The sequence below is a fragment of the Petromyzon marinus genome, chromosome 74 (genome assembly GCF_048934315.1).
Source record: "Petromyzon marinus isolate PM22_M1 ecotype Great Lakes invasive population chromosome 74, UKy_Petmar_22M1.pri1.0, whole genome shotgun sequence".
Taxonomy (NCBI): Eukaryota; Metazoa; Chordata; class Hyperoartia; order Petromyzontiformes; family Petromyzontidae; genus Petromyzon; species Petromyzon marinus.
The window spans coordinates 4,157,432-4,169,863 of NC_133740.1; the positions used below are offsets into that span (position 1 = coordinate 4,157,432).

At 54.2% G+C, this 12,432-nt stretch overlaps 1 protein-coding gene across 1 annotated transcript in view; it reads left to right on the forward strand.

The window, feature by feature from the left end:
* Positions 1-9,842, forward strand: part of LOC116958199 (synaptotagmin-17-like) — a 28,982-nt gene extending 19,140 nt beyond the window's left edge. Inside the window, exons 5-7 of the mRNA XM_076055998.1 lie at positions 1,195-1,472; positions 1,979-2,093; positions 4,806-9,842. Of these exons, the coding sequence (XP_075912113.1) occupies positions 1,195-1,472; positions 1,979-2,093; positions 4,806-5,257 (845 nt within the window). The 3' untranslated portion in view covers positions 5,258-9,842. The remainder of the gene's footprint in view (positions 1-1,194; positions 1,473-1,978; positions 2,094-4,805) is intronic.
* The last annotated feature ends 2,590 nt before the right edge of the window (positions 9,843-12,432 follow it).

The following is a 12,432-nucleotide window of genomic DNA, read 5'->3' on the forward strand; positions in this document are numbered from 1 at the left end:
GAGAGAGTGGAGAAGTTTCCATACCTGGGCAGTGTGCTTATGACCAGCTTCAGTTTTACAGCAAAGGTTTCACTCCGAATCAGTCGAGTGGCGTTGTCTTTTCATCGGCTGCGTAATGTTGTGTGGAAGCTACCAGGTCTGTTGAACCAGGTGAAGCTTGGGGTCTTCTTGGCCACGGTCATGCCCTCCCTTCTCTATGCTTGCGAATCGTGGACCCCCCTAATGGAACATCTTCGCCAGTTATAAACAGATAGGCTTGCCTGCCTACGATCTATCCGGGGTTTAACCAGGCTGGATTGTGTGAGGAGCTCAGAAATCCTTGAAAGGTCTGGACAAAGTCCCATCGGTGAGCTCCTCCGGCAGGCAAGGCTGCGTTGGTTGGGTCATGTAGTCCGCATGCCCAGCCACCACATGCCCAAACAGCTTTTGTCCAGCGGGATAGAGGGGGCTGAACGGGTTCGGCACGAGATAGATAAGAAATGGAGTGATGTGGTGCAAGAGAATGTGGAGCTGAATGGACTGGCCGATGACTGGAACCAGCGATGTCATGATCGGCCTCTGTGGAGGAGACTCGTGAAGGACGCTACTGGGTAGTTGGAGGCAGTTTCCCTCCAGCAAAAATGGAGGGCAGAGGAGCAAATACTCACAACATTGAGCAGAGCGCCGGGCGGCTAAAACGCGGCAAGTTGGCACAGTGTTTATGGTGAACTTCTTTCCCACCACTGTACATAGTCAACTACGCTAACCGCAGGTTAAGTACACGTGCTCAGCTACTTTTTTCCGCCGGCTGAGTGAGTGGTTTGGAGCGCAGCAAGGAGGAGGTCACGGTGGTGCGGTTTAAAATTGACGAATTGTGTTTTTTATATATATTTTTTTCCAGGGGTGGGTTAAGCTGCTGTGTTAATTGCCTGGGACTAAATTTGTGCCGTGAGGGCCCTCCACCACCCAGTTAAACTGTGGGTAGGTGGTTGGATCAGGGTCAGGATTATGGATTGAGGTCTGGATTTAGGATAGGATTTTGGTCACACGTAGGGTCAGGGTTAGGGTCAGGGTTTGGGTCAGGGTTTGGGTCAGAGTCCAGGTCAGGGTGCAGGTCACAGTCAAGGTCAGGGTTAGGGTCAGGGTTCAGAGTCGTCCGTGTCTGCATGCCTGATGTCCCGGCTGGCCATGGCCTCCCTGCCCGGGGGGCTGCAGGCGCCGGCTCTGAGGAGCGCAGCGTGGGGCGCTGGGGTCCTCCTGCAGGGGGGGGTCTCGTGTTCGAGGAGAGCTTCTCCTTTGCGCTGGCGCCACCGGAGCTCGCCCGGCGCTCGCTCCTCGTGCGCTTCTTCCGAGCCGACTCCTTCTCGCGCCACCAGCTCGCCGGCCAGGCCCACGTGCCACTGGTGCCAGACACCGGCGCTGCGGGGCGCCACCGGCGGCTCGGCATGGTCCCTCGCGTCGTGCGGCACAGCCTGCTGCGCGTGCCTAGCCAGGTGAGAGCAAGCGCCGGCTTCAACACGCCGGCTTCGGCCGCATCAGCTTTGGCCGCACCAACTGCACTGCGCCGGCTGCACCGTGCGCAGGAGTGGCAGTGGCAGGAAAGTCCTGGGTTCGATTCCCGGCTCCGGCGCCTTTCTGTGAGCGGAGTGGAGTTTGTGTATTTTACCCCCCTGTCCTTCGGAGTGTGATTAAGTGAGTGGAGTTTGTGTTCTACGACGTCCTGCATACCTGGCGAGGTAGTTAACATCTCCCAGCCACCGTGGGCTGCGGTCTCTGGGTGTGAGCGTCTCTCGTCTCTGGATGTGAGCGTCTCTGGGTGTGAGCGTCTCTGGATGTGAGCGTCTCTGGGTGTGAGCGTCTCTCGTCTCTGGGTGTGAGCGTCTCTGGGTGTGAGCGTCTCTCGTCTCTGGGTGTGAGCGTCTCTGGGTGTGAGCGTCTCTCGTCTCTCGTCTCTGGGTGTGAACGTCTCTCGTCTCTGGGTGCGAGCATCTCTCGTCAGGGCTTCTTCTGCGGGGAGCTACTACTGTCCCTGGGCTATTGCGGGCGGACAGAGCGCCTTACGGTCATTGTCCTCAAGGCCCGGGGTCTCGCGGCTGCCCACGGCAACTTCACTGGTAGGTGGCGGTGGTGGCAGCGGTGACAGTGGTGGTGACGTGGTGGTGACGTAGGTGGTGACGTAGGTGGTGACGTTGGTGGTGGCGGCGGTGACAGTGGTGGTGACGTGGTGGTGGTGGTGCTGGTGGGGGGAGGGGGATACCAGTAGAGGGGTGGCACCGGTAGGGGTGGTACCAGTCAGGGGTACTCGTAGGGTGGTACAAAGTAGGGGGCGGTGCCAGGAGGAGGTACCAGGAGGAGGTACCAGTAGGGGGCGGTGCCAAGAGAGGGTGGTGCCCGTAGGGAGGACCCGTTAGGGGGCGGTGCCAGTTAGGAGTGGAGGTCCAGTGGGGGGGGGGGGGATGAGTCCAGTAGGAGTGGGTTCCAGTAGGAGTGGGTTCCAATAGGGTGTGGTGTCAGTAAGAGGTGGTACCAGTAGGGGTGGTACCAGTAGGGGGTGGTACCAGTAGTGGGGCGGTGTCAGTAAGGGGGCGGTGTTTCTCTGTGCTTCCACGGCATCTGTGAATCGGCTGATTTGCCGTGGAACTCTCAAAGCTCTGCACATGACGACCGTGATCGACGCCGGCACTCGGTCACCAAACTCATCTCCGAATAAACAGCGGAGAGCTACTGCTTGTGCTGTGGTGACAGGCTGTCCATCACCCGCTGGCAGGAGGTCACGGGATAGACCCAATTGCCGTGGGTTGACTGAGATGATTGGCCGATGCACAACCTGTTGTTGCTGGAGGACGACTGCCTCCAACTGCCCAGTAACATTCTTCAAAAGCCTCCTCCACAGAGGCCAAATCTGACACTACTGGTACCAGTCATTGGCAAGTCCAATCAGCTCGACATCCTCTTGTGCCACATCATTATATCTCTTCTCTAGCCCGTGCCAGGCTCGGTTAGCCCCCTCCATCCGGCTGCACAAAAGCTGTTTGGGCATGTCGTGGCTGGGCATACGGGCTACATGACCCAGCCAACGCAGCCTTGCCTGCCGGAGGAGCTCACAGATGGGACCTTGCCCAAATCTTTCAATGATTTGTGAGCTGCTCACACAATCCAGCAGGCCAGCCTGAATATTTCTTACCGGCGTAGGTGTTCTATTAGAGGGAGACACATTTCGCAAGCATAGACAAGGGAGGGCATGGCTGTGGCCGAGAAGACTCAAGCTTTGTATGTAGCAGCAGACCAGGTAAGTTCCACACGTTATGCAGTCGATGAAAAGACGCTGCTCGACTGATTCGGAGTGAGACCTCTGCTGTCAAACTGGAGCTGCCCAGGTACAGAAACTTCTCCACTCTCTCCACAATCGCTCCACCAATAGCGAGTTGAGGGGGTGGATTGTTTGATGATAAAAAATACCCAGGCAGGTGTTTAGTTTAAAGGGCCTGATGGTAAGCCTCACCTTTTAGTGGCACACGCCAGGTCAAAATGTAGTGCCTCCAACGCCTCCTCTGAGTGAGCAGTAATTAATCACCAGATCATCAGCATAGATCACATGGTTGTCCAATAGGGAGCCACGGGCATTGATCAGCCATGGAAAGCTTCCCGAACTACGTGGTCGAAAAATATGTTAAATAATGTATAAGCCCGAAGACATCCCTATCGCACCCCAAGGTCAACAGGGAATGGCTCTCACTCTTGGCCACGTAGCTTTACCTGCAAACCTGTTCCTGGGGGTTGGAGTATTGGATCACCTTTCTTTCCCCTAAGGATGGTAGTAGGTGTGGGGCTGCAATTTTCTTTTTGATGGAATTAAAGAGTGATTTGTGATCATAGGCTACTGAGGCAGATTCCATCGCATCAGCAATCCGCGACCACCCCTCATCCTTGCAGCGCCGCACAGCTCTTGGAACCTCTGAGAAAAAGCTGTGGTAAGCCTCCTCATTCACCGACGTGGAATGCTATAGACGGTGGGAGTGGGCCTGTCACTGTTTCTCAGCCAGCCGGAACACCTCCTCCGTCAGCCAGGTCTCTGGAGAGGTTTGGACTGCATACCCAAAGCAGCCATTGCAGCTGCATGAGGCACAGTCCTGGGGTTTACAGCTTTCCACATCTCACCGCCACGCACCCACACCCCCTTCATTATGTTCAGAAAGAGTCACTCTCTCCAGTTTGGCCGCCTCCTGCCCCGAATAGAGGAATGCCCACCCCTCATGCTGACTGGAGCCCAGAGCCAGTCCAGCGGACCTCCTGAATGCCGCAGAGATCCAGGCGGTACCGGTCCAGCTCCCGGAGTGGCAGTCTCTCCTCTGCAGCGAGTGTTCAGACATTCCACGTGGCCATTCACAGTGGTTTTTTGCCGTTTCTAGAGGAACTCCGAGGGTACGGGATTAGTATCCTGGCTCCACCAAATGAAGTTTGGCCAGGAGACTTAATGGACGCCTGTCCCCCCGGGGCCTCTGGCACAAGCTTAGTTAGATTTTTAACACGTGTTTTTGTGGTACATGAATGGAATGTGGAGGGATTACCATCCCCTCGCATCCGTCCAGAGCTCCCATTGGCTGCTGTCGTGGCTACGAGCACCATGAGGGGAAACGCCGATTGGAATTAGCCGTTCCCCCCATGGCATTGTTCGCATCCACCACAGCGTTAACGTCCAGCACCACCAAGGAGGCAGGGGGAGGTTTTTTGCCGGGCTGCCAAACACCACTATCACCACCTCCCCCACCACGTCTACTACCACCACTAAAACCGCCACCACCACCACCCCGCACCACCGCCCACAGATGCCCACGTGAAGGTGACCGTGCTGGAGAGCGGCCGCCCGCAGCGTGCCCGGAAGACGAAGCGCGTGCCACTGTCGACCGCCGAGGCCGCCCCCGAGCCGGAGACCCCGGAAGAGGCGGCAGCGGCAGCGCCGGTCTTCAACGAGAGGCTGGCGCTGCCGCTGGCCACGGGGGCCCTGAGCCGGGCCCGGCTGCTGGTGCGCGTGCGACGCCGAGAGGAGCGACGCCACCGCCGCTCGCTGCTGCTGCTGCCCAGGTCGCCAGCCGTCGAGCTGGGAAGGCTGATGTTCAGCGCGGAGGCTCGTGGTGGGAGCAAGGGGGGAGCCGGGGGAGGAGCCGGGCAAGAGGAGGCGGATCACTGGCGCTGTGCCGTTCTGGGCGGCCGCGCGGAGGCGCGATGGCACCGGCTGCGTCTGCCCGATCCAACGAGCTGTGACCGCACGAGGTGGTGATGGTGAGAATGGTGGATGTGATATTGGAGGTGGTGATTGTGGAGATAGTGATGGTAATAATGGTGGAGGTGGTGGTAGTAGTGGTGGTAATGGTGGTGGTGGAGGTAATCGTGGATATTGTAGTGGAGTTGGAGGGTGGTAACATTCATACTCAACTCACTCACTCTGTAGAACAGGGCTAGAACACACAAACGCCACTCACTCACTCTGTAGAACAGGGGTAGAGCACACAAACTCCACTCACTAACTCTGTAGAACAGGGGAAGAACACACAAACTCCATTCACTCACTCTATAGACCAGGGGTAGAATACACAAACTCCATTCATTAACTCTGTAGAACACACAAACGCCACTCTGTAGACCAGGGGTAGAATACACAAACTCTATTCAATAACTCTGTAGAACACACAAACTCCACTCTGCAGACCAGAGGCAGAACACACAAACTCCACTCACTCTGTAGAACAGGGGTAGACCCCCCCCCCCCCAAAACCCCGTGTAGCCTCAATGAACTGTTGGGGCCAAGTGCTGTTAGTGAGCAGCACCTGTGAAAGCCAACGTGCCACACGAGGTGGTGAGTGGCCAGCACCACGCCCGACAGCACCTTTAGTTTCCCATTCGCTGATGCTTACACAGCGCGCCAGGTACTTAAGGTCGTTCTTGCTGTGATGCACCTCCGATTAGCACCGTTGGCGAAATACGGTACAAAAGAAGTTGAACATACAGTACATACATACGGGCCTTAGAGTCAACACTCAACACTGCCCATAGACGCAACACTACCCATAGACTCAACACTACCCATAGATTCTAGATTTGAAGCTTTCGTGACTGCAAGGATTCATACTCTTTGGTTTTTTCGGTTAAAAACCCCAAAGAGTACTACCCATAGACTCAACACTGCCCGTAGACTCAACACTACCCATAGACTCAGCACTACCCATAGACTCAACACTGCCCCATAGACTCAACACAACCCATAGACTCAACACTACCCATAGACTCAACACTGCCCGTAGACTCAACACTACCCATAGACTCAGCACTACCCATAGACTCAACACTGCCCATAGACTCAACACTACCCATAGACTCAACACTACCCGTAGACTCAACACTGCCCGTAGACTCAACACTACCCATAGACTCAACACTGCCTATAGACTCAACACTACCCATAGACTCAACACTCCCCATAGACTCAACACTGCCCATAGACTCAACACTGCCCATAGACTCAACACTGCCCGTAGACTCAACACTGCCCATAGACTCAACACTGCCCATAGACTCAACACTGCCCATAGACTCAACACTGCCCATAGACTCAACACTACCCATAGACTCAACACTGCCCATAGACTCAGCACTACCCATAGACTCAACATCGCACCTCCGATTAGCACGGTTGGATACGAATGGTTCAAAAGAAGTTGAACATAGAACACGCACGAGCTTCACTGAGGACTGCGCTGCCACCTAAACGAGCGATCGGATGGCGTGCGGCCACTTTCACCGTCTCTAAGTGGAGGGGGCGGGCGGCGCTTGTCCAAGCCTCACCTGAAGTTGTCTCGCGACGCGCCCCACCTACGATCCCGCAACCCCTGGGCGAGGAAGAACCTGCGGCTTCACGGCCCAAAGCTTCATTTCACACGGCCCACGTCAACGCCTCTGGAGACGAATGCGTGTCGGTGGCTATGAGATGTTAACTACCTCGCCCGATCTACAGGAGGTTGTCGATTCGATGCAGACCCTGACGACGCATGCTGTATATTTGGAGTTTTCAGTGTCTCTCCCATCAACATCATCAGAGTGGCTAGGAGATGTTAACTACCTCGCCCGGTATACAGGAGGTCGTTGTCTCTCTCATCATCATCATCATCATCACGGTGGCTATGAGATGTTAACTACCTCGCCTGGTATACAGGAGGTCGTGGGTTCGATCCCGACCCTGACAATGCCTGCTGCTGTAGATTTGGAGTTTGCGGTGTCGCTCCATCATAATCATCACGGTGGCTTGGAGATGTTAACTCCCTCCCTTGGTCTACAGGAGCTTGTGGGTTTGATCCCGAGCCCTGACTCCTGCCGTATATTTGGAGTTTACGTCTGTCTCTCTCCCCGTGGTGGCGTGGATTTTTCTCCTCCACATTTAAAATCGACATCATCACGAGTATTTGGCTGCTGTTATACATTTCCACGTGATGATGATGATAATGATAAGCCACTTCGTTGAGCTTTAGTTTGTGATAGCCAGGTCAGGGCTTCTGAAAGAGAGCTATACAGTTCAGTGGACCTTACCTGGCAAAACAATAGTTTATAGTTTAGTGTTTTTTTAACAAAAAATTCTCCGTCACTGCCAGCGTCTCGCCCGCACTAATCGTGCGCTAGAGGGGAAGATTTTTTTTTTTCCCCCAACGATAGCGCCACGTGGCCTAACTTTAAACTCCATCGGCACTTCACATCGTGACTGTGCGAGCGTAGGAGGCTGCGACTGCGCTGTGCGCTGGAGCCCATTGCTACGGTTGCAGTCGTCATCATCGTCGTCGTCGTCATCATCATCGTCATTGTCGGTGTCGTCATTATCGTCATCGTCGTCATCATTGTCGTCATCGTCATTGTCGTCATCTTCATCATCAGCATCATCATCATCGCCGTCATTATCGTCATTGTCGGTGTCGTCATTGTTGTCATTGTCGTCGTCATTGTTGTCATCGTCATTGTCGTCATCATCGTCGTCGTCGTCATCATTATCGTCATTGTCGTCGTCATTGTTGTCGTTGTCGTCGTCGTCATTGTCGTCATCGTCATTGTCGTCATCGTCATTGTCGTCATCTTCATCATCAGCATCATCATCATCATCGCCGTCATTCTCGTTATTGTCGTTGTCGCCGTCGTCATCGACGTGAGAATCGCGAGGCCTAACGAGGTACCGCTGCGTCCGATCAGACGCACGGCCTCAGGCGGCCTCGGGCGGCCTCGGGCGACGGTGACGTTGCCGCTGTGCGGGCCACAGCGTCGCGTTCCAGACCGACGCTCCGGCGTGTCCGTCACCACCCCCTCCCCGCTACGGCGGGACGCGGGGCGCAGTTCCACCGGCGCGGTCTGGTCGGGACGACGACGACGACGACGCACAGCGGCTGCCCTACCGGCGCACACTCATGCCAACTGGCAGGCCAGGTGCTGGGTCACGTTGTGATGCACAGGGCCAGCTGCCACTGGGGGTGCCCCTAGGCCAGACCCACACAGCAGCAGCAGCAGCAGCAGCATCGCCACCCCCTACTGACAGACTGATGCACAGGGGCAGCTGCCACTGGGGGTGCCCCTAGGCCAGACCCGCACAGCAGCAGCAGCATCGCCACCCCCTACTGACAGACTGATGCACAGGACCAGCTGCCACTGGGGGGTGCCCCTAGGCCAGACCCACACAGCAGCAGCATCACTACCCCCTACTGACAGACTGATGCACAGGGGCAGCTGCCACTTGGGGTGCCCCTAGGCCAGACCCACACAGCAGCAGCAACATGGCCACCCCCTACTGCCAGACTGATTCCCCCACTCGCAGGCCAGGTGCTGGGTCACGTTGTGACGCACAGGGACAGCTGCCGCTGGGGGTGCCCTTTCAACTGTCCTGAGAGGAGACGAGAGGTCTCTCGGCACTGTGTGTGAAGCACTCTGCTCTGTCAGACACACAGCTCATTGCTGTTGTCGGGTTACTGTTGTTAAAATGCTAAGGTGTATGCGTGTGTGTGTTGAGTGGTTGTGTTCGCCTTTAGCTTGCCGCGCTACAAACTCGCCAACCCGGGTTCGATTCCCGCTAACGGCCAACACCGGTGACGATTAACTGAACCTGTCCTGGGCCTCCTCCCCTAGGTCGACTCAGCCTCAATTGAGTACCTGGTGCAGTGTGCAAACGCAGCCACCAGAGATACAAAGGTGGCCGGGGGTGGTGCTGGCCACTCACCCCCTTGTGTGCGGTTCCAGCCTTCATAGGTGCCCGCTAACAGCACTTGCCCCAACAGTCTGTTAAGGCTACACGGGGGATCTTTGTGTTTATTGTGTGCATGTGTTAATGTGTGGGGGAGTGGTGGCAGAGCAGTTGGCGCAGTGCTACGAACCCGACGACATGAGTACGATTCCCCGCTGACGATCAATAAGACCAGTGGCCAATATCTGAGCTGGTTACACTGGACTTCTCCCCTAGGTCGACTCAGCCTTTAATGAGTACCTGGTGCGATGTGTAAAAAAAAAAATCGCCAACTGGGGGAGACAAAGGCGGCCGGGCGTGGTGCTTAAGTGCCACAGTTCCGGCCTTCATAGCCCCTGCTTCTCGCAAACAGCACTTGCCCCAACAGTCTGTGAAGGCTATACTGGTGGGGATCTTTGTCTTTATTTTTAATGTGTGACCTGTCAAAGACTTTGTGTAAGTCCTGGTGGCTGAAGCAGATTCTGTTTCCTCGCAGCTGATCTCACCGGCTCCACCCCAAGCGCAGGGTTTAATACACGGTGTCTGTTTGTTGTTGTTTGTTTCGTTCTTCAATGTTACGTGCAATAATTAAGTAAATAAATAAAGTGAGTATTACATTTCTGTGAGCGTGGACTGTCTCTGGGGGTGCATGCCTACGACGTCATCGGCGTCGTCGTCGCCGGCTTCGTCGTCAACGTCGGTGTCGTCATCAACGTCGGCGTCGTCATCGTCATCGGTGTCGTCATCGGCGTCGTCATCGGTGTCGTCATCGGCGTCGTCATAGGCGTCATCGTGGGTGTCGCGATGTCTGGCCTGGTGGCCCCTTGTCTTGCAGAGGTTCACGGTTCAAATCCGGCAGGCTGCTCCGATAGTGACCGTTAAAATAGTGTCGGGTATAGTAGTGTCTTTTAGTGTATAGTGTATAGTAGTGTCTTTTAGTGTGTAGTGTATAGTAGTGTCTTTTAGTGTGTAGTGTATAGTAGTGTCTTTTAGTGTGTAGTGTATAGTAGTGTATTGTGGTGTATAGTAGTGTCTTTTAGTGTGTAGTGTATAGTAGTGTCTTTTAGTGTGTAGTGTATAGTAGTGTCTTTTAGTGTGTAGTGTATAGTAGTGTATTGTGGTGTATAGTGTATAGTAGTGTCTTTTAGTGTGTAGTGTATAGTAGTGTCGTTTATAGTGTAGTATATAGTAGTGTCTTTTAGTGTGTAGTGTAGTGTATTATAGTGCAATGTGTTGTGTTTAGTGTATTTTAGTGTATAGTTTAATGCTTTGTGTATAGTGTATTGTAGTGTAACGTATGTTGAATTTCTACGTATCCAACCGCGCTAATTGGAGGTGCGGAGGGAAGCACAACAAACCAAACACAGGAAGCAGTTCCAGAGAAATGAGGTTGTCAATCTAGATGATGATTTTAAAGTATATCATAGCTTCCAGTGGCATCATAATATCGGAAGAGCATTCCAGACGGCCGCAGAGGCAGTGCGTCTGAAAGCGCCGCACGACGATGATGGGGTGACCACCGTCTGTGTTCGATGGTTTAGCCAAAAGCGCCTGCTGCTGCTGCTGCGAGGATGATGGTTTATATCTCCTTGACGAAATTCGCTTCATGAAACTGAGTTTATTATGATTTCAAATTTAAACCACAGGCTGCCCACTCATCCTGTGTGACACTGGGTGCGGCGAGGTTTGTGGGCAAATCCCTCTGCAGAGCTACGCATTTCACCGCACCCACGCGTATCAGGGGGGGCTTTTTGCGCTGGTATCAAAGTGATGAAAAATGAGAATAGGTTTTACCCTTTCTAGCAATAACGCAAGAGTTGTGTTAAGATGTTCAAACGCCAGGTAGATTATCCCCCTTGGCAAAGGAATCAAGTCTGCATTAACCACACGAAGTACTTGTGGCAAAACATGCTCTGAAGATGATGATGATGATAATAATAATGTTACATGTATAGTGATGTCAAGTGGATCGCTACGGCGCTGAGTGCAGTATAACAAGGAAATATGGGGACAGGTGAGGACACCGCGCAGTAATGTAGTGGGTCACTGGGGGCGTGGTTTCGGGTGCTAACAGAAAGAGGCAAAGGAGCCCTACCGACAGAATAGGGAATAGCAGGCACTCCGCCAGCGCCGCGAGTAATTGTCGCATGATTCTAGATTTGAAGCTTTCGTGACTGCAAGGATCCATACTCTTTGGTTCTATTCGGTAAAGTCACGTAGGTAAAAAATAAAACAAAAATCACGACGTTCCATCACCTGATGAAGGCCACTTGTGTTGTGGCCGAAACGTCGTGATTTTTGTTGTTTTATTTTTGACCTACGTGACTTTACCGAATAGAACCAACGAGTATGCTGCATGATTGGTCATGAGGGAACGTGGTGAGGGCTGCCTGGCGGAGGGGGGATGTGAGGACGAGTCACCTCGGCTCCGGATGAAGCGCGTGATGGACCGGGGTGAGGGGTAGGGGGAACATGTGTCCGAGGGGACACGGGTAGTGCAGCTGGGAAGCTTTTGGAGAGTTCCCTTAGGGGGGGCGGCGGTTAAGGGCGGAGCCGGGCAGGTAGCATGTGCGAGGTTGTCGGGAACCTTCGGGAACGTTCGCGAAGGATGGGCGCGGCCGAGGGTGGAGCCGGGTCGCGCCGGGAGGGATAAAAGGGGAGTCCCGATCGCATATCGGGGCTGTCCGTGGGTGAGGTGGAACCGAAATGCTTCGTCTCCATCTTTGACATCGTGGGTCAGACAGCGCGTGGCTGCTCTGACCCGGTTGTAGTTATCCCGTGTAGGAAAGAGATCGGTGTCTCGTCGTCACGTGGGTAACACGAGTGAGAGACGGGCGTATTAGTCACGTGTGTTACGGCGTCGTGTAAAGTGTAGAATCAAAGTTGTTGCCTCCTAACAGTGCCTCTGAAATGATTTACTGCACAACGCATTGTCTTTGAAACTGATTGGCCTCCACCAGAGACGGCAGCCTTCTTCATGGCCTTGTCTCTGTACCAGTGTTAGACCAGAGAACAACGCCTAAAGGCGAACAGTACAAGGGCAATGCAAGCATCAGAACACGGATCGCTTGGGTCGAGCAGCTACATCCGTGGGGGATATTTTTGGCAGTATAAAAGACAGCAACAAGAGGTGGTGGTGTTACCCTTTCTGGCGATAAAACAGTTGTGTTGAGATACTCTTTGGTTCTATTCGGTAAAGTCACGTAGGT